The sequence below is a fragment of the Rhinatrema bivittatum genome, chromosome 16, assembly GCF_901001135.1.
Source record: "Rhinatrema bivittatum chromosome 16, aRhiBiv1.1, whole genome shotgun sequence".
NCBI classification, from domain to species: Eukaryota; Metazoa; Chordata; class Amphibia; order Gymnophiona; family Rhinatrematidae; genus Rhinatrema; species Rhinatrema bivittatum.
In genome coordinates, this window is record NC_042630.1 from 18494435 (window position 1) to 18521406 (window position 26972).

The window sequence follows — 26972 nt, forward strand, 5'->3', positions numbered from 1 at the left end:
GATGTAGATTACTAGAGGGCAGGGGCAGTGCTATCCAATAAATACCTGTGATGGGGGACAGCATGCTTGTTATTTATCACAGCTCCCATTAGTGGGGTCTCACCCCCTTGGGATCACCTTTAGATGTCCTTAGCTTAGGATGTAGGTTACTAGAGGGCAGGGGCAGTGCTATCCAATAAATACCTGTGATGGGGGACAGCATGCTTGTTATGTATCACAGCTCCCATTAGTGGGGTCTCACCCCCCTTGGGATCACCTTTAGATGTCCTTAGCTTAGGATGTAGGTTACTAGAGGGCAGGGGCAGTGCTATCCAATAAATACCTGTGATGGGGGACAGCATGCTTGTTATGTATCACAGCTCCCATTAGTGGGGTCTCACCCCCTAGGGATCACCTTAGATGGCCCTAGCTTAGGATGTAGGTTACTAGAGGGCAGGGGCAGTGCTATCCAATAAATACCTGTGATGGGGGACAGCATGCTTGTTATTTATCACAGCTCCCATTAGTGGGGTCTCACCCCCTAGGGATCACCTTTAGATGGCCCTAGCTTAGGATGTAGGTTACTAGAGGGCAGGGCCAGTGCTATCCAATAAATACCTGTGATGGGGGACAGCATGCTTGTTATTTATCACAGCTCCCATTAGTGGGGTCTCACCCCCTTGGGATCACCTTTAGATGGCCCTAGCTTAGGATGTAGGTTACTAGAGGGCAGGGGCAGTGCTATCCAATAAATACCTGTGATGGGGGACAGCATGCTTGTTATTTATCACAGCTCCCATTAGTGGGGTCTCACCCCCTTGGGATCACCTTTAGATGGCCCCAGCTTAGGATGTAGGTTACTAGAGGGCAGGGGCAGTGCTATCCAATAAATACCTGTGATGGGGGACAGCATGCTTGTTATGTATCACAGCTCCCATTAGTGGGGTCTCACCCCCTTGGATCACCTTTAGATGGCCCTAGCTTAGGATGTAGGTTACTAGAGGACAGGGGCAGTGCTATCCAATAAATACCTGTGATGGGGGACAGCATGCTTGTTATTTATCACAGCTCCCATTAGTGGGGTCTCACCCCCTTGGGATCACCTTTAGATGGCCCTAGCTTAGGATGTAGGTTACTAGAGGGCAGGGGCAGTGCTATCCAATAATACCTGTGATGGGGGACAGCATGCTTGTTATGTATCACAGCTCCCATTAGTGGGGTCTCACCCCCTTGGGATCACCTTTAGATGGCCCTAGCTTAGGATGTAGGTTACTAGAGGGCAGGGGCAGTGCTATCCAATAAATACCTGTGATGGGGGACAGCATGCTTGTTATGTATCACAGCTCCCATTAGTGGGGTCTCACCCCCTTGGGATCACCTTTAGATGGCCCTAGCTTAGGATGTAGGTTACTAGAGGGCAGGGGCAGTGCTATCCAATAAATACCTGTGATGGGGACAGCATGCTTGTTATGTATCACAGCTCCCATTAGTGGGGTCTCACCCCCTTGGGATCACCTTTAGATGGCCCTAGCTTAGGATGTAGGTTACTAGAGGGCAGGGGCAGTGCTATCCAATAAATACCTGTGATGGGGGACAGCATGCTTGTTATTTATCACAGCTCCCATTAGTGGGGTCTCACCCCCTTGGGATCACCTTTAGATGGCCCCAGCTTAGGATGTAGGTTACTAGAGGGCAGGGGCAGTGCTATCCAATAAATACCTGTGATGGGGGACAGCATGCTTGTTATGTATCACAGCTCCCATTAGTGGGGTCTCACCCCCTTGGGATCACCTTTAGATGGCCCTAGCTTAGGATGTAGGTTACTAGAGGGCAGGGGCAGTGCTATCCAATAAATACCTGTGATGGGGGACAGCATGCTTGTTATTTATCACAGCTCCCATTAGTGGGGTCTCACCCCCTTGGGATCACCTTTAGATGGCCCCAGCTTAGGATGTAGGTTACTAGAGGGCAGGGGCAGTGCTATCCAATAAATACCTGTGATGGGGGACAGCATGCTTGTTATTTATCACAGCTCCCATTAGTGGGGTCTCACCCCCTTGGGATCACCTTTAGATGGCCCCAGCTTAGGATGTAGGTTACTAGAGGGCAGGGGCAGTGCTATCCAATAAATACCTGTGATGGGGGACAGCATGCTTGTTATTTATCACAGCTCCCATTAGTGGGGTCTCACCCCCTTGGGATCACCTTTAGATGGCCCTAGCTTAGGATGTAGGTTTCTAGAGGGCAGGGGCAGTGCTATCCAATAAATACCTGTGATGGGGGACAGCATGCTTGTTATTTATCACAGCTCCCATTAGTGGGGTCTCACCCCCTTGGGATCACCTTTAGATGTCCTTAGCTTAGGATGTAGATTACTAGAGGGCAGGGGCAGTGCTATCCAATAAATACCTGTGATGGGGGACAGCATGCTTGTTATGTATCACAGCTCCCATTAGTGGGGTCTCACCCCCTTGGGATCACCTTTAGATGTCCTTAGCTTAGGATGTAGGTTACTAGAGGGCAGGGGCAGTGCTATCCAATAAATACCTGTGATGGGGGTCAGCATGCTTGTTATGTATCACAGCTCCCATTAGTGGGGTCTCACCCCCTTGGGATCACCTTTAGATGGCCCCAGCTTAGGATGTAGGTTACTGGGTAGGGAAGGAAGGTATCGTTCTTATTACAGCACCTCCCGCGAGCCTGCTGAGATGGGGAGCACCTGTCTGCAAACGGCAAGCGGGGCGAGGAGAACAGTGCGGCAGCTTGAGTTTGTTTTTTGAAGGAGTAGGATCTGTTCCTTATTTATGTAAAAAAAAAAAAAAAAAAGTAAATTCCACTGTTAGCGGTGGATCAAACACACAAAAACCATACAAACAATAATGTAGCCCTAATCATACCTACAAACTGCTACACAAAACAGTGCAGAATGTATATCTGAACCAATACAATTTTCAGCCCTTCCCTGTCTACATCCCAAGCACGCGTGTATGACCATCACTGCAGGTTCAAATGTAAAGTAGCACAGAACAAACACTGCAGTTTCTGGCAAATAAAAACCATTGCTTCTCTAGTGGCGATGGACACCACGCCCAAGCGATAACCCGTACCGCTGGTCCCTCAGGCGTGCCAGGAAAAATCTGTCACTGTGACTCCCCTTTAAAGGCCTGTTTGAACAAAAAAAAAAAGCCTTCAACGCTTTCTTAAAAGTTTGAGGGCACGTCAGAATTGGAGATATTCAGGGAAAATGATTCGAAAGGGAATGGGCCTGCCCCAGAAAAGAGGCTCGGTCACGAGCTTCAGGCTAAGTGCGCCGCTCGTGATGACAGGCTTTCCAGGAGACCGCAGCAGGCAGACCTCGGTGCGCGGGTGGGGACATAAAACACGCGGTGTTGAGTTTATCCACGGTGCCAAACCGTCGCCCGACCTTTTATGCACCGGCACACCGATTTTATACTTAACGCGCCGCTCCATAGGAGGTTAGTGCAACGACTGGAAAACTGGTGCTCTATGTTCGAGATTATTAGCTCTGTTAGGATCCAGCAGCTGAATTCTGGGCCTTTTGAAGGGCTCTCAGAACGAAACCGGGAGATCCAACGAGCGAGCAGCTGCAGTGGTCTCCTGTCTCTGTTTCTAGGCCTCACCATGAGGGTCAATGTCTCTCTCCAGTACAAAACCTGTCTGGGAGGGTTTGACCCATATTTTTGAGTACATGGCTTTTGTTTCTAGGAGTTCATTTTGGGAGATTTTTCTTTAAGGGATCTCTGGTCCTGGTTCAGGGAGGGACAGGGCAGAGAAGACCTGCTGCTCCCATCTCACAATCTGTGGGACCTTGCTGCCAGAAAGCCCTGGTTTTGGAGACGATTTTGCATTTCGAGCTGAGAGGAAGCTTTTGCTGTCGCCCTTCCTGCCCAGTAACTGGGGAAAGGAAAAGAGCTGACTTTTCCCTCGCTGCAGGACCTTACAGGCCCGAAAGACGGAAAGGGGCTATTTTTGAGAACCCGGAGTCAAGAAGTGTCGCCATCTGGAGACCCCCACCAGAGTCCTCACCCTGGGAAAAAAAGATGAGGACTGGTGTTTTGGAGACCTGGACCTCAGGGATGGGATGGGATCCCCCCTCCCCCCCACCCACTCGGGACACTTCTCATTCAAGCCCTGGAGGATGAGATCATCTCGGGACCCAGTTCGGAGAGACACATTCACAGACAGAGCAGCAGTTTCATCAAAATGCTTTGTGCATGGATGTAACCCTCATGCTGGAAGATCTACAGTAAAGTTTGCCTTTGAAACACTCAGCCAGATATCATCCTATTTATTCAGCATCCACACACCCGCCTTATCGGAGACTCCACGACCTGGGATTGTATAGACTTTGTGACTGTCTACAAGGACTTAGCTCTGGGACTGAGTATGACCCCTGCCTTTCCGGATAAAACCAGAAAAGAGACTACATTGGCAAAAATACACATTAACATGTATCAAAGATTAGTAAATAGACCAACTATTTTTTTTTCTTTTTTTTGCATCGGGGGTGCTTATCAATTGTAAACCCAGAAACCCTAGTGATATCACACAGTGGAAACACATGTTGCATGTTACATCACAGCACAGCTACACGACAGCCTCCCTTCTGAAATCTGAGATATGGCAACGTCACCATGTCTGTCGCATCGCAGTGCTAAGACATGACAGTGCCATCTCTATGATATCACAGTGCAAGAACGTGACAGCGCTGCCTGTGTTCTATCACAGCATGGAGACAAGATAGCACCACGTCTGACATCACAGGGCTGAGACATACCAAATCACCTCTGACATCACAGCACGGAGACATGGCACCACCAACTCTGACATCACAGGGCTGAGACATACTTACATCACAGCACAGAGACATGATAGCACTTCTGATATCACAGGGCTGAGACATGCCTCTGTCACCTCTGCCATCGCAGCATGGAGACATGACTGCACCACCAACTCTGACATCACAGGACTGTGACATACTTACATCACAGCACAGAGACATGACAGCACTTCTGACATCCCAGGGCTGAGACATGCCTCTGTCACCTCTGACATTGCAGCATGGAGACATGACAGCACCGCTTCTGACATCACAGGGCTGAGACATGCCTCTGTCACCTCTGACATCGCAGCACGGAGACATGGCACCACCAACTCTGAAATCCCAGGGCTGAGACATGCCTCTGTCACCTCTGACATCACAGCACGGAGACATGATAGCACCACGTCTGACATCACAGGGCTGAGACATACCAAATCACGTCTGACATCTCAGCAGGGAGACATGGCACCACCAACTCTGACATCCCAGGGCTGAGACATGCCTCTGTCACCTCTGACATCACAGCATGGAGACATGACTGCACCACCTCTGACATCACAGGACTGTGACATACTTACATCACAGCACAGAGACATGATAGCACTTCTGATATCACAGGGCTGACACATGCCTCTGTCACCTCTGACATCACAGCATGGAGACATGACAGCACCGCTTCTGACATCACAGGGCTGAGACACACCTTCATCACCTCTGTTACGTCACAGCGCAGAGACACGAGAGCATTACCTCAGTTATATTATAGCGTGGAGACATGACCATGTTACTTTTTGAATCCCTTCCCCGCCACCCCCGTCACAACATGGGGGCTGTGCCCTCCTCTTACCCTTCTTCTTGGTATGCTTCACGGGCACCGTCCCGGACTCCTCTTTGGTCGGGTTGTTGTCCTCGTTCTGCTCGTTTTGCCATTTCATGCGGAGATACTTGCCTTCGTCGTAGTGAGCCTTCCTCTTCTTCAGAAACTGAAGGGCCTCAGCTGCAGCGGGAAGGAAGCAGGGGGCAGAAGACGAGGCAGGAAAGAGAGGCCCAGAGTATGGGATTAGGACGGCTTGCGAGAATGACGTGGAAGACAGATCTCCTTCCAAGGCTGGCCCATAGGACCTAGACCAATGATTATAAAGCACTGACTCCTATGAAATGTGCACTGGAGGTACGATTTATGATGGCCCTTTATATTTAATACAGAAAATGTTTATTAATTAGTTGAGATAGCATAGGGAAGGTTTTCACCTAGAAGGAAGGCACAGCCCAGGGACCACAGGATTGAAGGGGTACCTAGGGTGCCTAATACCCTTACAATGAACCCGAGTAGCCGGGTCAGGCTGTTGACTGTGTCAGGGAATAGCTGGGTCAAGTTACTGGCTGGATCAGGTTTCCAGCTTGGCCATGGAGTGACTGGGTAAGGGTGTAACTTGGGTTGTGGAGTGAGCGGTTAAGGCAGGGCCGGGTCAGGTTGCTGGCCGTATCACTGAGAGGCCGGGTCAGGTTGCTGACCGTACCGGGGAGTGGTTGTGGTAAGGCGTGGCTTCGTCAGGGCACCCTTATGTTGGGGAGTGGCCACGGCAGGATGCAGCCGCTACTCCTTTCCCAAACCTTCCAATACCTTTGGCCTCAGGCGACAGCTCTTCTTCCACAAAGGAGATCCTGCTGGGGCTGTCCGAAGCCTGGAAGATTTTGGCAGGAATCCCATCCATTACAGCCAACCTGTAAGGAGAGACCGCAGAGGCCATCGGTGTGTGACAAAGGACTGCAGAGCCTGGCAGCCTGTACAGAGGAAGAGCAGAGCCTGGCAGCTTACCTGCCCTGTAGCGCTAGTTGGTCTGAGCACTATGTAGCAAGGCGTCCCCTTTACTCCCCCCCAGCCCCATGCATTCCCCAGACTTCTCTACCTCTCTGCCAGTGCTTCGGGAGTGAGAAAATCTTGCCCACGACTGGCCTTCATCGTGCTTGTCCCCTCTTCTGTCCCATCATCCTTTAATCTGCAAAAAAAAGGGAGGGCACACCATCAGGGTCCCATCAGGTCACCATCACTGCACCCATGGGAGATAATATTATTGCAAGCACCTGACATAGGGTAAGCCTGTGATTGTTACAGGTGCCTGTAAGACTGCAGGCGTCTGCATTCGGGCACTCCTCGGAGCATTATCATAGGTACCTGAGAGGGTGGGCCTGTGAGTATTAGTACAGGTACGAGAGTCAGAGTACAACTCTGCTTATTATTATTAGTACAGGTAGCTGAGCTAAAGCAAACCTCTGGAGGGGCAGCCTAGCGGTCAGAGCAGCGGGGCTACCGAACCAGGGGTGCCAGGCTTCAAATCCTGCTGACATTCCTTGTGACCTCGGGCGAGTCGCTTCACCGTCCACTGCCTCAGGCGCAAACTCTGGGCCTCATTTACTCAGCGTTGTCCCCGTAGACACAGAATGGGAGAAAAGCCTTAGTGAATCAGGGCCTTTAGATTGTCCTCTAGGGACAGGGAAATATCTACAGTTCCTGAATGCAATCTGCTTCAAGGCGGAATATAAATCAAATAAATAAATATAAATAGATATTCTTACAAGTACTTGAGTAGGGCATGCCTGTGGCTGAGTCAGCGCCCATCTCTGGGTATTATTACATACACCTGAGACAGAGCAGGTTTCTGAGTATTACTACAAGGACCTGCAGTAGGACAGGCCTATGAGAGCAGAGGTGTCTGAGAAAGGTCATACCTGAGTAATACTACAGGTCATAAATGAAAGGGTACCCCCCAGAGGGTGACATAGCTGTGAGGAAATACCCCAGTGGGTGGCGCCTGAGGTTTGGAGGGGAAAGCAGGCCAGTGCTCGAGGCTGGAGCCCCGGGAGCTCAAAGAGTGAGAGCGGGAGCCGGGTGAGGGGGGAAAGACCCGACTCCGGTCCTGCATTACTCGGACCTGTATGTGTGTGTGTGCGTGGCAGGAGTACGAGGATCGGGACGGGACGCACAGTGATGATGAGGATGGCTGTTCTCTTACCCAGGGAAGTGGTCGGCAGGAGCTTCCACAGAAATAAAGTTCCGAGGAGTCAAAAGGACCCTGCCCAGCCAGAGGTTTCAGGGGAGAAGGACGGACAGGAAGAGCAGTGATCTGAGAAAGCTTGAAGAATGCTTGAAGGTTTGGCAGCTGGGATTCAGGGCCAAGAAGTGCAGACTCGTGGATCTGGGGTACGGAAACCCAAAGGAGCTGTACGTGATGGGGGGGAGGGGATGAAAGGCCGATGCGCACGGACCGGGAGAGGGACCTCGGGGCGACAGCGTCTGACGATCTCAAGGTAGCGAAGTGGTGCAGCCAGGTGGCGACTAGGGCTAGAGGGATGCTGGACTGCAGTGAGAGAAGAAAAAGGAGGTGGTGATGCCCTTGTTCAGGTCCTTGGTCTCTTGCGCGGTACTGTGTTCAGTTCTGGAGCCCGGATCTCATAAAGGATAGAGGCAGGACGGAGGCGGGTCCAGAGGAAAGTAACCAAAATCAGGCAGAGTTTACACTAAAAACCATGTGAGTTGAGACTGAAGGACCTAAATATGTAACCCTTAGAAGAGAGGAGAGCCAGATATTCATGTAATCATTTATTTCGAAATGTTGTAGCCCACTCCACAGCTCTGGATGGGTAACAGGATAATGCAGAAGAATGAAAGCTTCACCAATGGAAAGGAAGCAGTAAAACTAGAGCTCCCAGGGAGTAGACTCGGGAACATCAGGAAAAGTTTTTTTCATGGAAAGAGTGGAGGATGCCTGGAACACCATCCCAGAAGAGGTGGTGAAGATGAGAGCGGTAATGGGATTCAGAAGGGTGTGAGATAAACACAAAGGTTCCCTAGTGGCCAAAGGATGGAGACCTGTGGTAACTTTAGTGAAACATTTCATGGGGATAACCTGCAAAGAGCAGGAGTTACAACCAGCCAGCGATGCTGTAATGTTTGGCCGGCTGTTGGACGGCCCTGCAACCAGCCATCCTCACCCCCGATGCTGATACAGCATGGAAGATGGCATCTGGTCTCTCCCCCCCGGTGCGCACTGAACTAAAAGGACCCCCGTGGCACGAAAACAGAAGCAGCACCGGCTGCTGATATATACTCCATCCATGCTTCCAGCCGGCACCTCGTCAACAGGTCCCTCTGCCTTGTAATGTGTGTTGCTACCTGTGTTCCTGTGTCTTGCCTCCTCATTGCCTTGCTCTGCCCTGCCTTGGTTGTCCTGCTTGTGTCTCGTCCCAGTACCTTGTCTGGCCCTGTCTATCCTCTCTGCCCAACTCTCAACTGACCTCTGCTTCAGACCCAACCACTCTCTTGCCTGCTGCCCGGTTCTGACCTCTGCTTTGGACACTGACTTCTCCTTGGAGTTCCACTTGCCCTGACCTTGGCTTGGACCTGGATACTGATTCTCGCTTCCTGCCCCGACCTTGACCTGGATCCTGTCTACTTGCTGCTAGCCCTGACCTTGGCCCATACCCTGTCTTCATCTGACCACTCCTTAGGGGACTTTCGCCTAAGCCCTGCCGGCCCCTGGAAACCAAGGGCTCAACGTGCGGGGAATGGGGCTGGTAAGGTGAAGCTCCAGTACCAGTAAGAGCAAGCGTGGGCTTAGTGGGTTCAACCACTAGGCTGTGTCAACCACGTTACAGCCCAAGGGCTCAGGTCCAGCACATGCATTCAAGGGATTCACCTGGGAACATCTTACATTTAACATATGCTTGAGCTATCTGGCTGATTATATTATTTTAAAAAGGACATAGAGCAGCTTTTAAACTAGAACAAGGGAGAAAGCCAACATTTGCTCAGCAGCGCATGGTTCAGGGGGAGGTATCTTCACAGGATACTAAAAAAAAACCAATGGAGTAAGAACATCCTGAGATAGAGGTTTCAATATGGTGGAAGGAGAATGACCAATGAGACAGTGATATACCATTGAAGCGCAATGATAGGATGGATCAACATGGTGGGGGAGGGCACTTTATGTTTGCCATGGCATAAAGTCTAACAGGACTCTATGCCTTCTGCAGGAGACTAAATGCACAGTGAAGAGTATAGTGGTGGGGGTATACTACTGTCCACCTGGACAAAATAAACAGGCAGATGAAATTTGGGAATCACAAATTTGGCAGCACAGTAATAATGGATTTCAATTATCCCAATACTGACCGGGTAAATGTTGCATCAGGACATAGTAAGGAGGTAAAGCTTCTAGATGCTATAAATGACTACTTCAAGGAGAAGCTGGTCTGGGAACCGACATGAGGGGGAGCCATTTTAGACCTAATTCTTAGTGGAATGCAGGATTTGGTGCAAGAAGTAATGGTAGTGTGGCTGCTCGGCAACTCTGATCATAACGCGATCAAATTTGACATGTCTGGAGGGAGGATATTAAGAGAATCTCTTGCTCTAGAATTTAACTTTCAAAAGGGAGACGTTGATAAAATGAGGAAAATAGAAAAAAAAACTAAAAGGTGCAATTACTAAGGTTAGGAGTTTCATCAGGCATGAACATTGTTTAAAAATACCATCTTGGAAGCCCAGACCAGATATATTCCACACATTAAAAAAGGTGGCAGGAAAGCCAAATGACAGCTGGCATGGTTAAAAGGTGAGGTGAAAGAGGATATTTTATCCAAAAGAATTTCTTTCAAAAATTGGAAAAAGGATCCATCTGAAGAAAATAGGAAAAAACATAAGCATTGGCAAGTTAAATATAGAACATTGATAAGGCAGACAAAAAGAGAATTTGAAAAGAAGCTGACTGTAAAGGCCAAAACTCATAATAATTAAAATAAATAAATAAATAAATAAATAAATATATATATATATATATATCTATCTATCTATCTATCTATCTAAAGCAGGAAGACAGTGAGGGAGTTGGTTGGACTGTTAAATGGTGGAGGTGTTAAAAGGGAACTTAGGGAAGACAAGGCCATAGCGGAAAGGCTAAATGAATTCTTTGCTTCAGTGTTTACTGAAGAGGATGTTGGAGAGACACCCGTATCAAAAAAAGTATTTAATGTGAAGATTCAGCAGAACTGAAATAAATAACGGTGATCCTGGAAGATGCACTAGGGAAGATTAACAAATCAAAGAGTAGTAAATTGCCTGGACCAGATGGTTTACATCTCATAGTTCTGAAAGAACTCACAGATGAAACTGCTGATCTGTTACTGGTAATTTGTAACCTATCATTAAAATAGTCTATACTACCTGAAGATTGGAGGATGGCCGATGTAACGCCAATCTTTAAAAAGGGCTCCAGGGGTGATCTGGGAAACTACAGAACAGTGAGTTTGACCCCAGTGGTGGGAAGAAACATAAAAAGTATTCTAAAGTTCAAAATGGCAGAACATATACAAAGACATGTTTTAATGGCACACAGCCAGCATGGATTTACATAAGTGAAGTCTGTCTCACTAGTCTGCAACATTTTTTTTGAAGGGGGTTACTAAACCTGTAGATAATGGTGAGCCAGTGGATACAGTGGAAAAAGGAATGACGAGTGATCAGATTTGTAGATGACACAAAATGATTCTGTGTAGTTAAATCACACATGGATTCTGAAAAACTGCAGGACTTTACAAGACTGAGCATCCAAATGGCAGTTAAAACTTAATGTAGACACATAGGGAAAAGTAAATCATGCTGTAGGTACACAATGTTAAGTTCCATATTAGGAGTTACCAGCCAGGAAAAGGATCTGGGTGTTGTCGCTGACAATATGAAATCCTTGGCTCAGCATGCAGCAGCAGTCAAAAAAAGCAAATCGAATGTTAGGAATTGTTAGAAAAGGAATGGAGAATAAAACAGAGAATGTCATAATGCCTCTGTATCGCTCCATGGTGAGACCGCACCTTGAGTACTGTGTACAGTTCTGGTCACTGCATCTCAAGAAAGATAAAGTTACACTGGAGAAGGTACAGAGAAAGGTGACCAAAATGATAAAGGGCATGGAACAGCTCCCCTATGAGGAAAGGCTAAAGAGGCTAAGGCTATTCAGCTTGGAGAAGAGACGGCTGAGAGGGGATATGATAGAAGTTTCTAAAATCATGAGTGGAATGGAATGGGTAAAGGTAAATTGGTTATTTACTCTTTAAAAAAATACAAGGACTAGGGGATACTCCATGAAGTTAGTAAATAGCACATCTAAAACAAATTAGAGAAGATTCTTTTTCACTCAATGCATAATTTAAAAATGAGCCATAAATTATTCTTAAGATAAAAAACTAAACATATATTAGGTGATTTTGGGGGGCGGGGGTGGTGGAAGTGTTGTTCTGAATGGTTGCTTGCTATTATGTTTCAAGATAATTGTAAATAGAGGAATAGTCCTGAAATGAAGATAATCAATAAGACAGGGATTGGAGGAACCTGAGTCTTGAGAGTTGTAGCTATGAGACAGGACTTTGCATTAGGTAGGGTATAGGGTTGATTGTCTCTGTTGGGGGAATTTGAGTGTTTAAAAACTTATGATATAAGCTTGCCTGTCAGGGCAATTTGAGTGTTTAAACGTTTACAATACAATCACATCGATTTTTTTCCTAAACAATCTGAAGGGACAAACATACAGATTTCAATCAAGGGGCATCGTGTCCTAAATTGTTTACTACTATATACAGTATTTGTAATTTGACAGAGTGTGATAGCTAATTGTAATCTATATTACTATTTTCAGTGTGAAATATTGTTACAGGTACCCGAGATAGTGCAAGCCTCTGGGTATCATTACAGGTGACTGGCAGGGCATGCCTGCGAATATTCTTGCAAGTACCTGAGGCGGAGCACACCTCTGGGTGGTACCAGATATAGGGAATGCCTTTGGGCATTATTATAGGTACCTGAGATAGGGCAGGCCTGTCAGCATTATTGCTACTTTTATTAGTGATCATTTCTGTAGTGCTACAAAATATACGCAGCACTGTATACAAACTCATAAAAGACAGATACTACTCGCCAAGACAGACAAGACAAAGAAGCACGTGTGGGTAAAATGCTTAAAGTCTTAATGGTATGTGATTAGAAAACGTGTGCTATGACTGAGATACAGTTTTACCTGGCTCTAATCTTTTCAGAAGAGAGAGACAGAAAGCAGAAGGGGGAGGGAGGAGTAGAGCCTTAATTATAAAAAATAATCTTAAAGCAACTGAACTGCAGGAGATATGGGGAAAGCAGGAGGCGCTGTGGATTACCTTGCAAAGGGGGAACGGCACTTCCAGCACCAGACGGGACAGTGATCTCGTCAACGCCATGCATACAGTAAGGCTGCCAGGAATGGGGAGGTGTTCCCGATGCAAGGGCACAGCTCAGGCAAATGGAGAGGAGGGAAGAGGGCACGGCTAAGGCTGGGCCTGGTACTACCACATGGAGAAAGTGCTCCTAGTGTCCAGGAAGGCGGTAACCTGTGCTCCACTGACCATCGGATCGTGTGGTTTCGCTGGGAATTTTCTGCCAATTCATGCAGGTCGTCGACCCGGAACCTTTTGCAGCTGGAGTGGAAGATGGATACCCCCATTGGCTCCGACCTGTTACCCTTTTAATTAAAGATTGTTACCAGTGTATGGCTCAATATAAGAGTCAAAGCAGAGGGGGGAGGGGGGGTGTCACACAAAAGTCAAGGTCCTGGGCTGCAGGAGAACAAGCTAGGGAGCACTTCAAGGTGCTGCTGGCAGGGTGGGAAGTTCTTTGTAAAAAGCAGAAGAACCGTGGGCTGAATTAAAAGGAATTGCCAAAAGGGCAACAGATCACTATGCTAGGAAAGGAAAGAAAAGTCAGAGAAAGAAAGAGATTTATCTGGTTTTTTTTTTTTCCAAGGTGGTGGCTGAAAAGCAAGGGTGAAAAGAACAACATTCAAAAAAGGGATCTCAGGAAGAGAAACACGGGGAAGGCGATGAGCTAAAGCCGAACGAAGCAGCAGGGAAGGCAGTCAGGACGGCAAAGGCACAAGCAAAAGGTAAGACAGCAGAGGCCGTGCAGCGAGGCGACACGGTAGTGACGGGAGCAGGGCAGGCACGGGAGGAGAAAAAGAGAAGGAAAAAGCAGGAACGCTAAACAAACCCTTCGGATGAGCATTTGCTGGAGAAGGCACATTTATTTATTTACTTAAGCATTTTATATATCGTCATTACAAAAGCGACATTCATACTACACAGGTCACCAAAACACTTCGGGCCACACCGTTTACAGAAGGAGATGTTCCAGCGGCGCCAGCAGAACTGAAAGCGGGCGAAGCGATAAGGGTCGGACAGGCTCTGACGGGTGGAGCCATGGGACCGGAGAAGGACAGATATTGTCTCTCTTCAGAAAAGTGGTAGCAGAGAGGATGCTGGAAACCGCAGGCCGGTTGAGTCAGACTTGAGTGGTGGGGTAAGGGAGATTCTACTGAAGGGGAGCACAGAGAATCCAGCGCACTGCAGGATTCAAGGCAGCAGAGATTCCACCACAGGGAGAGGGGGTGATTAGAGAATTCATTTCATATATATTCATCTCTATTCCGCACACATGCCAAAAAAAAAAAAAAATAGAATCTGGGTTCAAGTGGATTACAAAGCAATTCAGGAAATATAACACAATTACAACATATCATGAAAGCTGCAAAACTGCTTATGTCAGATCAAGGGTTGTGCTGGTCGTGGTTCACTTGGATTTCAGCAAAGCTCTGGCAAATAAACCGAGCAGCCTGGGGAAGGGTCCAAAGGTGATGGACTGGTGACTGACAGTCAGGGTGCTGGCGAGACCTCACCTAGAATAGTGTGTCCGGTTCAGGAAGCCGTACCTGCGAAAGGATACAGACAGGCTGAGACACAGCACATCTCTGGTACCTGCGATAAGGCATGCCTCTGAGTAGTATTATAGGTACCTGAGACAGGGCACACTTCTGGGTATTGTTATAGATACCTGGGATGGGCCGGCCCTAGAAGTACTATTATTGATACCAGAGTTAAGGCATGTTGGCATTATTACAGGTATGTGGTACCTGAGACAGAGCATACCTGTGTATCTGAGGTAGGGAGTGCCTGAGGTTATTAGTGCAGGTACCTAATATATAGGCCTCCAGTATTATCACAGGGACCTGAATACAGGATTTCTGGAACTATTTTCTTCCTGCCCCTTTGGATTTCCTGCTTATGCAGAACGGGCAATGGCAGCAGGAGCATTCATTCATACCTAATAAGGGGTTTCTCCCCATTCTATTCCCCTCCCCATCCTCCATCCCCCATCCCATGTACCCCAGTCATCACAGCAACATGCCTCACCCTGGAGCCATGCACTGTGTGGCTCCTTTGGGAACCTGCTAACACATTAACTCTATGCCTGGCTGCTAAGTGTGACTGCTTTGCAATGGTCAAGAGTCTGGGCCTATGAAGGATCCCTCCACAGCCAGACCAGGAAATGAAAGCTGGACTCCTGTGTGGTGGTGCTCTGCAAAATCACTGAGACAAGGGGCTGGCCCATCCGAGAACATCTTATTTTTTTTTTACTTCAGTCCCATCTGATTTATCTATCGCCTTCTCATCATACAGCCCTGAGGTGATGTACAAATTAAAACATCCAGCCCATGCAAATTGCAATATAAGAATCTCAAACAATTCATGTCAGGACACAGACAAATAATATCACGATTACATCACATATATACGAATGAAAACCATCTCAGTAAGGGACATACTTCCACACAATAACATTTCCAGATATTCTGACAGGTACCGGAGATATAGCATGTTTGCCTGTGACTGCAGATACCCGAGATAGGGAGCAGATGGGAGGACTAATACAGGTACCTTATGAATGGTGTTTCCGGTTCATTGATCTTCATGAAGCCGTAGTCTTTGTGAGGAGGGTGGTAGGTGGCCAAGATGTTCATTTCATCCCACTTCTGGGATTTCCTTCTTTAAATCGGAGACAATTAAAACAAACAAACAAAAAAAAAAAACAGGAAGAGAAAATGGGCAGCTGAAGGGATCCAAACCCAGCCCCGGCAAACAGAAGAAAATCTGCAACATACCGAGAAAAAGCATCTCCCTAAATTGTAGTTCCCACATGGTACCTTGCATGGCACCGGTGCACCCCTTCCTGCGGTTGTTATTCCTGTTCTAAAAAACATCCCCCGCCTAGAAGAACTTTTTGCACTGGAGAGAGTCTCGGTTAGGGAATACTGTGAGATCAATTTTGCAGATGACAAAATTATTCAAAGTACCTCCACTGTCTCCTCATCAGTACTGTAGATGTTACCCCCAAAAAAGGCCCCATATGATCTCAAAAGGTCATGTGCTATAATAGCTTTAGATTATTCTAGCACCGGTTCAATAAAAGGAAGTTATTATTCAAAATGGTTAAAACATAAGCTGATAATGAAGAATTGCAGGATACTGCAAAACTCAGTACCAGGGCATCTAAGTAGCAGATGACACTTAATGCAGACAAATGCAAAGTGATGCACATAGGAAAAAATAATCCCAACTATGTATCTATAATGCCAAGTTCCATATTAGGATTTGCCACCCAGGAAAAGGATCTTTAGGGTCATTGCGGATAACATGTTGAAATCCTCAATTCAACCTGTGGGGGCAGACAAAAAAAACCCCCAAATAGAATGTTAGGAAAGAAGCAAAGAAAAAAAAATGGAGACATCATAATCCCTTTGTAACGCTCCATGGTGCAGCCACATCTTGGTCACCACACCTCACAAAAGATAGCAGAATTAGAAAAGACAACCTGCACAGAAGCAGTAGTTAGTCTCCTTAACAGAATGCATGGAGTGGCAGTTACTACCATAAAGCAATTGCTGGGCAAACTGCATGGACCATTTGGTTTTTATCCACCACCATTACTATGTTACAGGTGGCAAATTCAACAACAGAGCCAGGATGCTGGGCTCAATGGACCATTGGTCTAACCCAGCTTGGCACTTATGTTCTCATGTTCTATCTTTAGGCCAACTCCTTTCAGCCCTGGCTGAGATAAGACACCCAGTCTTCCGGCTGAACCCCTGCGGTACTATTATGGGCTGGTACCTTTCACTGTTGTACTCTGTGCTGTTGGTGGAATTCAAGGAATCCTTGTTCTTTAAGATCCCCTTGTGGTGTTTCTGGTTTTCTGAGTTGCAGCTGCTGGCCGTAGCCGCTTGCTCTGGCTTCTTTTCCATGTTCAGAGCCCTGAAGTGTCTGCGAAAGCTGAGGACTTGGCGGGGGGGGGGGGGGGGAGAGGGAGAGATGGTGGGGAAAGGATAGAGGGAGAGGGCTGGGGATGTGGCCACTTAAAGAGAAGCGGATGTGACGGGCCGTTACTGGAAACACGGCCCGGAGTACCGAAGTTTGTAGAAACCCATCTTAAATGATAAGAATTCTAGGAAAATACAAGGCAGCTGATCCGTGGCCCTTTACAGCTCTTGGAGAAAGACTGGCTGATGCAATCTTCTATTGTGATGTCACTTCTGCTGCAGCTCCAAAGATTCTTAACATATAAAGCAAAACTCACAATACACAGGAAGCAGTGTGTGTGTGTGTGTGTGTGAGTGTGTGTTGGGGAGGGGGGGAACTAACAGGATTCTCAGCTGCATTCAGAGATGTATTACTTCTAGGCAAAGAAAGGTCCACAATGCCCTTGTACAGGCTGGTGAGACCCCTGTCTTGTGAAGGCCACAGAGGAAACAGAAGCAGCTCAGGGCCTGCACCACAACCCTCACCCAAAGAAGCTTAAGGAACTCAAAATATATTTGCTAGAAAAGAGAAAAGAAGGGAGGGGAGATATGATAGAAACATTCACATTCCTGGCAGCATTTTCCATAGAGGAAGACACTCAAGAACAAAGGATCATGATATGAGGTTGGGAGAAAGGAGACTCGGCAGAGGTATGTTGTCAAGAAGGTGTGTGCCTGGAATCACCTGCAAGAAAAATAGTGGAATCCAAAACCAGTAACAGTCTAAGCATGCTTGGGACAGATACAGAGTGAAGATAAGGGCAAAGGAGAGAGATGATCAGAGTTTGAGTCAGATTTGCAGAATAACAAGGCAGGAGGGCAACTGGGCAGAATTTGTGGCCAAGAAGTCCTAACCTTCTGACAGCTCCTATGTTACATGCCATGAGAGTGCACCTTCTACTCATATTAAAAGCTGGTGTCTGTCTCTTTGGGGACTCATGTACTAATCCACAAGATTTCCCACAGGTTGGCAATGTTTTTGTGAAAGTATGCTATGAGCTCCATAGCAAATTTAACTATGGGGCCAAGCCAACAGATAACTACATCCAACTGAGATGCGGTTATCTTTAAAAAAAAAAAAAAAAAAGCCCACAAAGGCATCTTTGTTTGATTCTAAATTAATGAGCTGCTTTGCAGATTAGATGGCAGCAGCTTGTTAACTCTGAATCTGGGTAAACATTCACACATAGACTGCATGCAAAAATTTACTAAAACAAAAGTTGATAAGTGAGGGGGTGCTTTTGTGCATTTTTTGGCAAAAGGTGTCAACATACAAAAAGCCACAAAATGCTTGTTGAAATCTTAGTGGTTTTGTGTGTTGTCCTCTTTTTAAAAAAAAAACTTCACAGTACATAGACTTGTCTTCTTGTCTGTTAATACTCTAAAGAAGTATACGTTTATAATTTTAGTTATTTTTATTATGCTTATTATTGCTATGAATGTATTGTAATTATGTTTGCATTTACATTTTTGTATTATTGTACCTTTTAAATGTTGGGCTCTAGCTTGAACTTCTCAGGAAAAGCAGAAAATAAATTAATAAATACACACATACAAAATGCAATGGGGAGGGCAGGTCTGGCTTAGCCTGTCCCTCATGACATGGATCTATATGGCCACCCATTCTATATAGCTCCTAGTTTGAATTACTTCTGGTGATGAGATTTGGTACTATATCCCTTTCCAAGTCATACTTTTGAATAGTATTAAAAACAGCGACACGAAAAATAAAACCCAGTTATAAATAGTTGATCTGTCCTACCACACATGCTTTCCACACAATGTCCTGAATGTGTATGGAGAGGTTGTCCTATGCATATGTCCTCTACGTTCCAAGGATGGACTTTTGATCATGTAGACTATTTTTGCCAGTAGTATCTGCTCATTGAGAAGATAATGTAAAAATGTTTCCTTTTAAGGATGAGAATCAAAAAACGTACTGAAAGATGACAAAGTGTTCAAGTTGTCTACTGTGTATTTGAAAAGTAATAGCAATAGGATATGACAACAGTACAAGGTCATGTATAAATCGATATTGATCTGGAGACAGGACATGGGTTCTGAGCGAAGGGACTGTGCAGGTAACGCAGGGACAGATGGATCAATTCATATAGCAACGATAATAAGGGAGTAGGACATGGGGTATGTCCCCTCTATCATACCCCATGTCCTACTCCCGTATTATCGTTGCTATGTCCCCTCTATCACACCCCATGTCCTACTCCCTTATTATCGTTGCTATATGAATTGATCCATCTGTCCCTGCGTTACCTGCACAGTGCATGGATGTGTATAGAGGCTTTAATCCAGAAGCAGGATATGGGAGGGTGAAAAAGGAGACTGTGCAGAGAATACAGCAGGATTCTATTAAACAATAAATAAAACCCTCAACCCGATCACACTCAAGCTGCAATCCACTGTGCCATAAAGTAAGGCGTCCTTAAAGTAACGTACATGCTGGCTTGCTATCATAAAATACACTAAACGAAAACGCCATGCTACCGTAAAGCATCACTACTCTCAGCCGGAAACTGTCGCGCAACGTGCGAAGCAGGGGGAGAGGGGAAAGGCAGTTGGTTTCTGGCGTGCGCGTGCGCGAGGGCGTTTGGGTGTGTAGCGGACGCGAGGGGAGGGGAGGGGAGGGGAGGGGGGGGGGGGGGGGTCGTTGGTGGCTGGAGCGCAGTTGCGCAGTGCGCCGTTGGAGGCCGGAAGTGGCGAAGCAGGCAGGCGCGCATGCGCAGTCTGTGGTGGGCCGGGGGATGGGTGGGAGGGGGGCTGGGGAGGAAGATGGCGGCGTCTTCGGTCGAGCTGCATCCCCGCACCGGGAAGCTGGTGACGCTGTGCAACGGGAACCGCACGGCGCAGCGCAGCCAGCCCATTCAGGAGTTCAACCACGGGCTGGTGCTGAGCCGTGAGCCGCTACGCGACGGGCAGGTCTTCACCGTCCGCATAGACCGGAAGGTATCGGAGAGCCCCTCCCCTCCCACAGGATATTAGATATATCTATATAGACCCCCCCACACACACACTATTCTTTCCATATGCACACTGCACATAGACTGGAAGGTGTAAGTGAGGCTCCCTTCCTCTGCAACACACGCCATCCTTCTGTCTGAATATTTATTTCTGTGTATATACACACTCATGTGGAGAGCTCATCCCTTACCTTCATACACGCCCATCATCGACAGAAAGTTCAGACAGAGAGTAGAAGCGATAATGGCGACAGGAGAAGGGATGGGGGAAGGGAGAATATAGTAAGAAAAGTTGGTTCACTGTGGGGGCAGCAGAAGAAAATAAAGGCATTGAGATGAAGTATAGATAGGGATGGGCAGGAAAGGTGCAGCCTGTCTAGGGGGAGAGCCTGAGAGAGAAATTCTACTGGTGCATGGGGGGGGGGCGCGCAGTGCCACATGAGGATAGCAGTGGGATGAATATAAGAAATTGCCATGCTGGGTCAGACCAAGGGTCCATCAAGCCCAGCATCCTGTTTCCAACAGAGGCCAAACCAGGCCACAAGAACCTGGCAATTACCCAAACACTAAGAAGAACCCATGCTACTGTTGCAATTAACAATTAATAGCAGTGGCTATTCCCTAAGTAAACTTGATTAATAGCTGTTAATGGACTTCTCCTTCAAGAATTTATCCAAACCTTTTTTGAACCCAGCTACACTAACTGCACTAACTACATCCTCTGGTGCATAGAGGGACCTGAGGCAAAATGGTAGAGGCCCAAGGAATGAGATACAGGTGGGCGGGGAACATGAAAAGGGAAAAATCAGGAAGAATAAATGCAAACATTAAGGAGGATTTGGGGGGGGAGGTGCTGACAAGTAGGGGTGAAAACGTTTATGGAAGATGGTGGTTCATAGTAGATAGAACAATGGAGAAGGAGTTGATGGAGAGATGGAGGTGGGAGTATGAAATTATCTGTGGGGAAAGGCTGGCATGAAGTAATGGATTTCTATGCTGTAAACCCTGTAGAATGGCTGAGTTCCCCAATTACCTGTGATCTCAGAACCTGAGAGAGCTCTTGAGCAGCTAGCACTGTAAAACTAAAACTCTTCTGTAAGAAATCATCCATGAATGGGGACGTAGTAGGAAGAAGAAGTGGACCGTTCCTCATGACTGAGTTACATATTCTTGACTAGGTTCCAATAGTCGATGAACAGATGGAGTGGAAGAGAAAACAGATCTTGCTCTTTGGATGCCAGTTGTCTTTGCTTCATTGCTGGCTTCCTGCCAGGTGGCATAAAATGTGCAATAACACAACTCACTCCTTTGCTGTGGCACTAACTGCTGTTTCAGTGCTGAGGGCCACCACACACATGCACAACGTTGCCAATGCATCTCAGTTCTGATTGCTTCCTTTTCCATCCACAGGTCAATTCTTGGAGTGGATCTATTGAACTTGGGGTGACAGCCCTGGACCCCAGCCTCCTGGACTTCCCAAGCAGTGCTACAGGCCTGAAGGGGGGCTCCTGGATCATCTCAGGATGCTCAGTGCTGCGAGATGGGCGCTCCATCTTGGAAGAATACGGACAAGACCTGGACCAGCTGGGTGAGGGGGATCGGGTGGGGGTACAGCGTACTGGCAGTGGAGACTTGCGCCTCTGGGTGAATGGGCAGGACTGTGGTGTGGCTGCCTCTGGGATCCCCGCCCGCGTTTGGGCCGTGGTGGACCTGTATGGAAAATGTACCCAAGTCACATTGGTGTCATGTGACACACCTGCGCAGGAGGAAGCAGAGGAGCCGATGTCTGGAGATGAAGGTCAGTGCAGTAGATTCTGGCTCTATTCCTTAGTTCTAATCCCAGCTGTGTCACTGACTGTGTGCATGACTTTGGGCCCAGTCCCTTTATCTCCTTCTACCTCTATTCTGATCCTTGATCTGTCACTGACTCTTGCACAGTGTCTGAAATTTTATGTCTGGCTATGATCTCAATTGCTCACATTTGCCTCCAGTGCCCTTTGTAATATTTACATTGTCAAAGCTCTTTCTTGAGCTTGTAAGGTGTTATATATTTAGAGGCAATATATTGGGGTGTGCATGGAAGTTGTTTTAATCGGGTAAAAAAAAATGTGGGCCTATTTCTGTTTCTTTCTGTCACATTTTCCTGGTCTCTTATTTCCACTTTTAGTATTTACTAATCTTCTGTCCAGTTGTAGTAAGGAATAATAATTTGGCACTGACACTTCTGTTCTTGTTATATTACACATATATGTTGTATTTTTCAAACAAATGTTGGATCCAATAGCTTTTTCTCCTTTACTGTATTGTGTGGTTTTCTGGCATTAATCAGTTTATCTGTTGATATAGGACTGTCCTATATGATCACAACCCCTTCATTCTCGGTAATTCTGTCTGCGTCGCGTTCTCAGTATTTCTCTATCGTTCTTAGTGTTTATGTGATGTCCAGTGGATGAGCCATGCTACTTTATTTTGCCTTTATCTATAACAGCCTTGTGGTGTCATCCATCCGTGAGATGAGACACCATCGACAGAGCCTGCATTTGTATGGCCTTTTTGGTTTGTCAGTTTCTTCAGTGCTTGCAAGAAGTCATCTTGTCCATAGCCCCCTGCCCTGTGCTGCAGTTATATCAATCCTTCATCTTTAGGTTTACGTTTACCTCTAGCTATTCCTGGGTCAGGTTTTTTTTCCTACAAGTGGTTACTGAAGTGACTGTTTGTCTTTCTGCATTTCTTGCTATATTTGTGCACTTGGCACTTGTTTTTCCTTGTTTGCTGGTCTGACCTCTTTAAACGGCTTTTCATGATCATTCTGTCAGACCGGGCCAGGCATGTGTGGGGCTTGTTCCCCATTCCAGTAGGTGGAGGCAGAGTGCAAACTTTGACCTTTTGTCTCTCTTCCCTATACAGCCTAGTACAGCATGTGAGGTGTTTATAGTTCTCTGTTTCCAGCAGATGGTGGTCAACCTTTCAGAAGGTTTATTTACTCAGTGGTAGCTGAGGCTGAGTCTGGGGAAACTGAGCTTCCTTCCCCGGAGCAATCAGGTTCAATGGAGCTTTGCATTTCCACTGGAGAAAGACCTGCACGAGGATAAAGTTATTGGGGGGGGGAAGCACCAGCAGTACAGGGAAGGGAATTCTTTTTTTTTTTGTTTATCAAATCAGCAACACAATTAACAATTATATGAACAAAGCTGAACCTTTAAAAATATGACAACTGATATAATTGTGCATACTGTGCCCGACTGGTTTTCTAAGAGTATAAAATCCCTGCCCGCCCCCCCCCCCCCCCCACATTCACACCAGTTGGTCATCCTCTTTCCACCATCTCAGAGAAAGAGGATAACCAATGGGACAGTGTCATACCAGGGTACAAATTATATTGCAATGACAGAGAAGAGCATCTTGGTGGCGGGGTGGCGCTTTATGTCTGGGATGGCATAGAGTCCAACAGGATAAAGATCCTGCCTGAGACTAAATGCACAATCAAATCTTTATAAGTAGAAATCCCTTGCATGTTGGGGAAGAGAACAGTGAGAGGAATATATTACCCTCCACCTGGCCAAGATGGTGAGATGGACAGTGAAATGCTAAGAGAAATTAGGGAAGCTAACCAAACTGGTAGTGCGGTAATAATGGGAGATTTCAATTACCCTAATATTGACTGGGTAAATGTATCATTGGGACATGCTAGAGAGATAAAGTTCCTGGATGGAATAAATGATAGTTTTAGGGAGCAAGTTCGTTCAGTAACCAATGAGAGAGGGAGCAATTTTAGATCTAATTCTCAGTGGAGCGCAGGATTTGGTGAGAGAGGTATTAATTACTGGAAGGGGGAGAGTAAGTAAATCCATGGCTGTAGCACTAAACTTTCAAAAGGGAAACTTTGATAAAATGAGAAAAATAAAAAATTGAAAGGAGCAGTTTCAAAGGTAAAAAGCATAGTTCATATGTATTCCTTGCATTAAGAAAAGTGGAAGGAAAGCCAAACAATGGCCAGTATGGCTAAAATGTGAGGTGAAAGAGGCTATTTTAGCCCAAGGATCTTCATTCAATATTTGGAAGAAGGATCCATCAGAAGAAAATAGGATTAAGAATAAGCATTGGCAAGTTAAATGTAAGACATTGATAAGAGAGGCTAAGAGAAAATTTGAAAAGAAATTGGCCGTAGAGGCAAAAAGTAGCAATAAAAACTTTAAAAAATATATCTGAAGCAGAAAGCCTGTGATGGAGTCGGTTGGACCGTTAGATGATCAAGTGGTTAAAGGAGCACTAAGGGAAGATAAGGCCATCGCGGAAAGATTAAATGATTTCTTTGCTTGGGTATTTACTGAAGAGAGGATATTGGGTAGATGATTTTCAAGGGTGATGATTTAAATGAACTGAACCAAAACATGGTGAACCTAGAAGATGTGGTAGGCCGGATTGACAAACTGAAGAGTAGTAAATCACCGGGACCGGATGGTATACATCTCAGGGTTCTGAAAGAACTAAAAAAATGAAATTTCAGACCTATCATTAAAATCATCCATTGTACCTGAAGATTGGAAGATGACCAGTGTAACCCCGATATTTAAAAAGGGCTCCAGGGGTGATTCGGGAAACTATAGACCGGTGAGCCTGAACTCACTGCCGGGAAAAATCGTGGAAACTGTTATAAAGAATAAAATCACAGAACATTTAGATAGACATAGTTTGATGGGACACAGCCAACATGGATTTACCCAAGGGAAGTCTCGCCTCACAAATCTCCTACATTTTTTTGAAGGGGTGAATAAACGTGGACAAAGGTGAACCGGTAGATGTGGTGTAATTGGATTTTCAGAAGGCGTTTGACAAAGTTCCTCATGAGAGGCTTCTAAGAAAACTAAAAAGGCATGGGATAGGAGGCAATGTCCTTTCGTGGATTACAAACTGGTTAAAAGGCAGGAAACAGAGAGTAGGATTAAATGGTCAATTTTCTCATTGGAAAAGGGTAAATGGTGGAGTGCCTCAGGGATCTGTACTTGGACTGGTGCGTTTCAATATATTTATAAATGACCTAGAAAGGGGTACGATGAGTGAAGTTATCAAATTTGTAGATGACACTAAATTATGCAGAGTAGTTAAATCTCAAGCAGATTGTGATGAATTGCAGGAGGAACTTGCGAGACTGGAAGATTGGGCTTCCAAATGGCAGATGAAATTTAATGTGGACAAGTGCAAAGAGAAGCACATAAGGAAAAATAACTCATTCTTTAGTTACACAATGTTAGGTTCTATCTTAGGAGTTACCACCCAGGAAAGAGATCTAGGCATCATATTGGATAACATATTGAAATTGTCTGCTCAGTGTGCTGAAGCAGTCAAAAAAGCAAACAGAATGTTGGGAATTATTAGGAAGGGAATGGTGAATAAAACAGAAAATGTCATAATGCCTCTGTATCACTCCATGATGAGACCACATCTTGAATATTGCGTGCAATTCTGGTTGCTGCATCTCAAAAAAGATATAGTTACACTGGAGAAAGTACAGAGAAGGGCAACCAAAATGAATGGCTGACCTATGAGGTAAGGCTAAGGAAGTTAGGGCTGTTCAGATTGGAGAAGAGACAACTGAGGAGGGATATGATAGAGGTCTACAAAATCATGAAAGGACTTGAACAGGTTAATGTACATTCGGTTATTTACTCTCAGATAATAGGACTGGGGGCACTCCATGAAGTTAGCAAGAAGCTCATTTAAAACAAATCGAAGAAAATTCTTTCTCACTTAGCGCATAGTTAAGCTCTGAAATTAATTGCCACAGGATGTGGTTACAGCAGTTAGTGTAACTAGGTTTAAAAAAAGGTTTGGCTAAGTTCCTAGAGTAAAAATCCATAAACTGCTATTAATTAATAAGCAATAGTAGCTTGAGATTTATTTAATGTTTGGCTATTTGCCAGGTATTTGTGACTTGGATTGGCCACTGTTGGAAATAGGATACTGGACTTGATGGACCCTTGGGCTGCCTAGTATGGCAAGTCTTATGTTCTTTGTGAACATTATACAGGAAGAAAAATAAAATACAATTAACTGGTTTCATTAGATAAAAGTCATACAAGGACTTTTTGAGTTTCCTCCCCTAGGCGAAAATAATGATAATTAAGAGTCTCTCTTTCTCAAGAACTCCAATGTAGCTAAGTTATATAGTTCCATCTTCCATGGTCAAAAAGTGGGCAGCTCATCGGATGCCCTTCCAGTTTTAGAAGAACCATCTTCTTAGCAAGTAATCAAGACATACAAAGAAATATCTGACCCACAGAAGGAAGAATGCAAGGTGGAAAGAGATGCAAAAACCACCCAAACATAAGACCACTCTACAGCACATAGCAAAATCTCTTCCAGCAAAGCAAAGATTTGTCACCAGTAAGAACCCAATTTGTGGCCTGCAACAAACGTATGAACAAGGTTTCCCACCAATGTATTACATTTAAGACACAAATTGGACTCCCATAACTTCATGTTAACCCCTTCTCTCTGGTGATATTCACATGGTGAATGAATTGGAACTGCATTTCGCTCCTAGTCTCTGATGAAAAAGAGTGCGATAAACTGCTTTAAATGCTTTGATGTGTGAAGGATGTAAAAGCTCCCCTAGATCGACAAGCCAACCAATAGCCAATTTTGTCAAGAAGTGGTGTACTTAAATTATTATGAGTTGAAGTAATCCAAATAGCACGTCTGTTATATATGGGAATAGTATCACACCGTGTCCTCCGTATCTGTAAATGTTAAAAAGGCAGGGTTGGAAGTGTATAATGACAAACAATGGCGTACTCGTAAATATGCATAAAAACTGAGGGGATAACTCCCAATCGCCCCTAAGTTCCTGAAAAGAAAATAAACACAAATTATCTGGATCCACTAATTGTCCTAAAGAAGCCCACCTTGAAAAAATAGTATTTCCCAGGACTGCTGGAAAATCCACATTCCCTGTACGTACCCAGA

At 45.8% G+C, this 26972-nt stretch overlaps 2 protein-coding genes across 6 annotated transcripts in view; one reads left to right on the forward strand and one right to left on the reverse strand.

Moving 5' to 3' along the window:
• Window positions 1-18085, reverse strand: part of LOC115078870 (protein phosphatase inhibitor 2-like) — a 28156-nt gene extending 10071 nt beyond the window's left edge. The window contains exons 1-6 of one of the 3 annotated variants that reach the window (XM_029581932.1): window positions 16847-18085; window positions 15614-15721; window positions 14575-14607; window positions 6733-6822; window positions 6447-6547; window positions 5670-5819 (exon numbers count right to left, since the gene is read on the reverse strand). In XM_029581932.1, the coding sequence (XP_029437792.1) occupies window positions 5670-5819; window positions 6447-6547; window positions 6733-6822; window positions 14575-14607; window positions 15614-15721; window positions 16847-16977 (613 nt within the window). In that variant the 5' untranslated portion in view covers window positions 16978-18085. The remainder of the gene's footprint in view (window positions 1-5669; window positions 5820-6446; window positions 6548-6732; window positions 6823-14574; window positions 14608-15613; window positions 15722-16846) is intronic. The other 2 variants (XM_029581930.1, XM_029581931.1) reach the window with 2 other exon arrangements.
• Window positions 18086-19807: 1722 nt separating this feature from the next.
• The window catches only part of NEURL4 (neuralized E3 ubiquitin protein ligase 4), a 48737-nt gene continuing 41572 nt past the window's right edge, over window positions 19808-26972 (forward strand). For all 3 annotated transcript variants that reach the window (XM_029580423.1, XM_029580425.1, XM_029580424.1), the window contains exons 1-2: window positions 19808-19992; window positions 21417-21804. In XM_029580423.1, coding sequence (XP_029436283.1) covers window positions 19819-19992; window positions 21417-21804 — 562 coding nt within the window. In that variant the 5' untranslated portion in view covers window positions 19808-19818. The remainder of the gene's footprint in view (window positions 19993-21416; window positions 21805-26972) is intronic.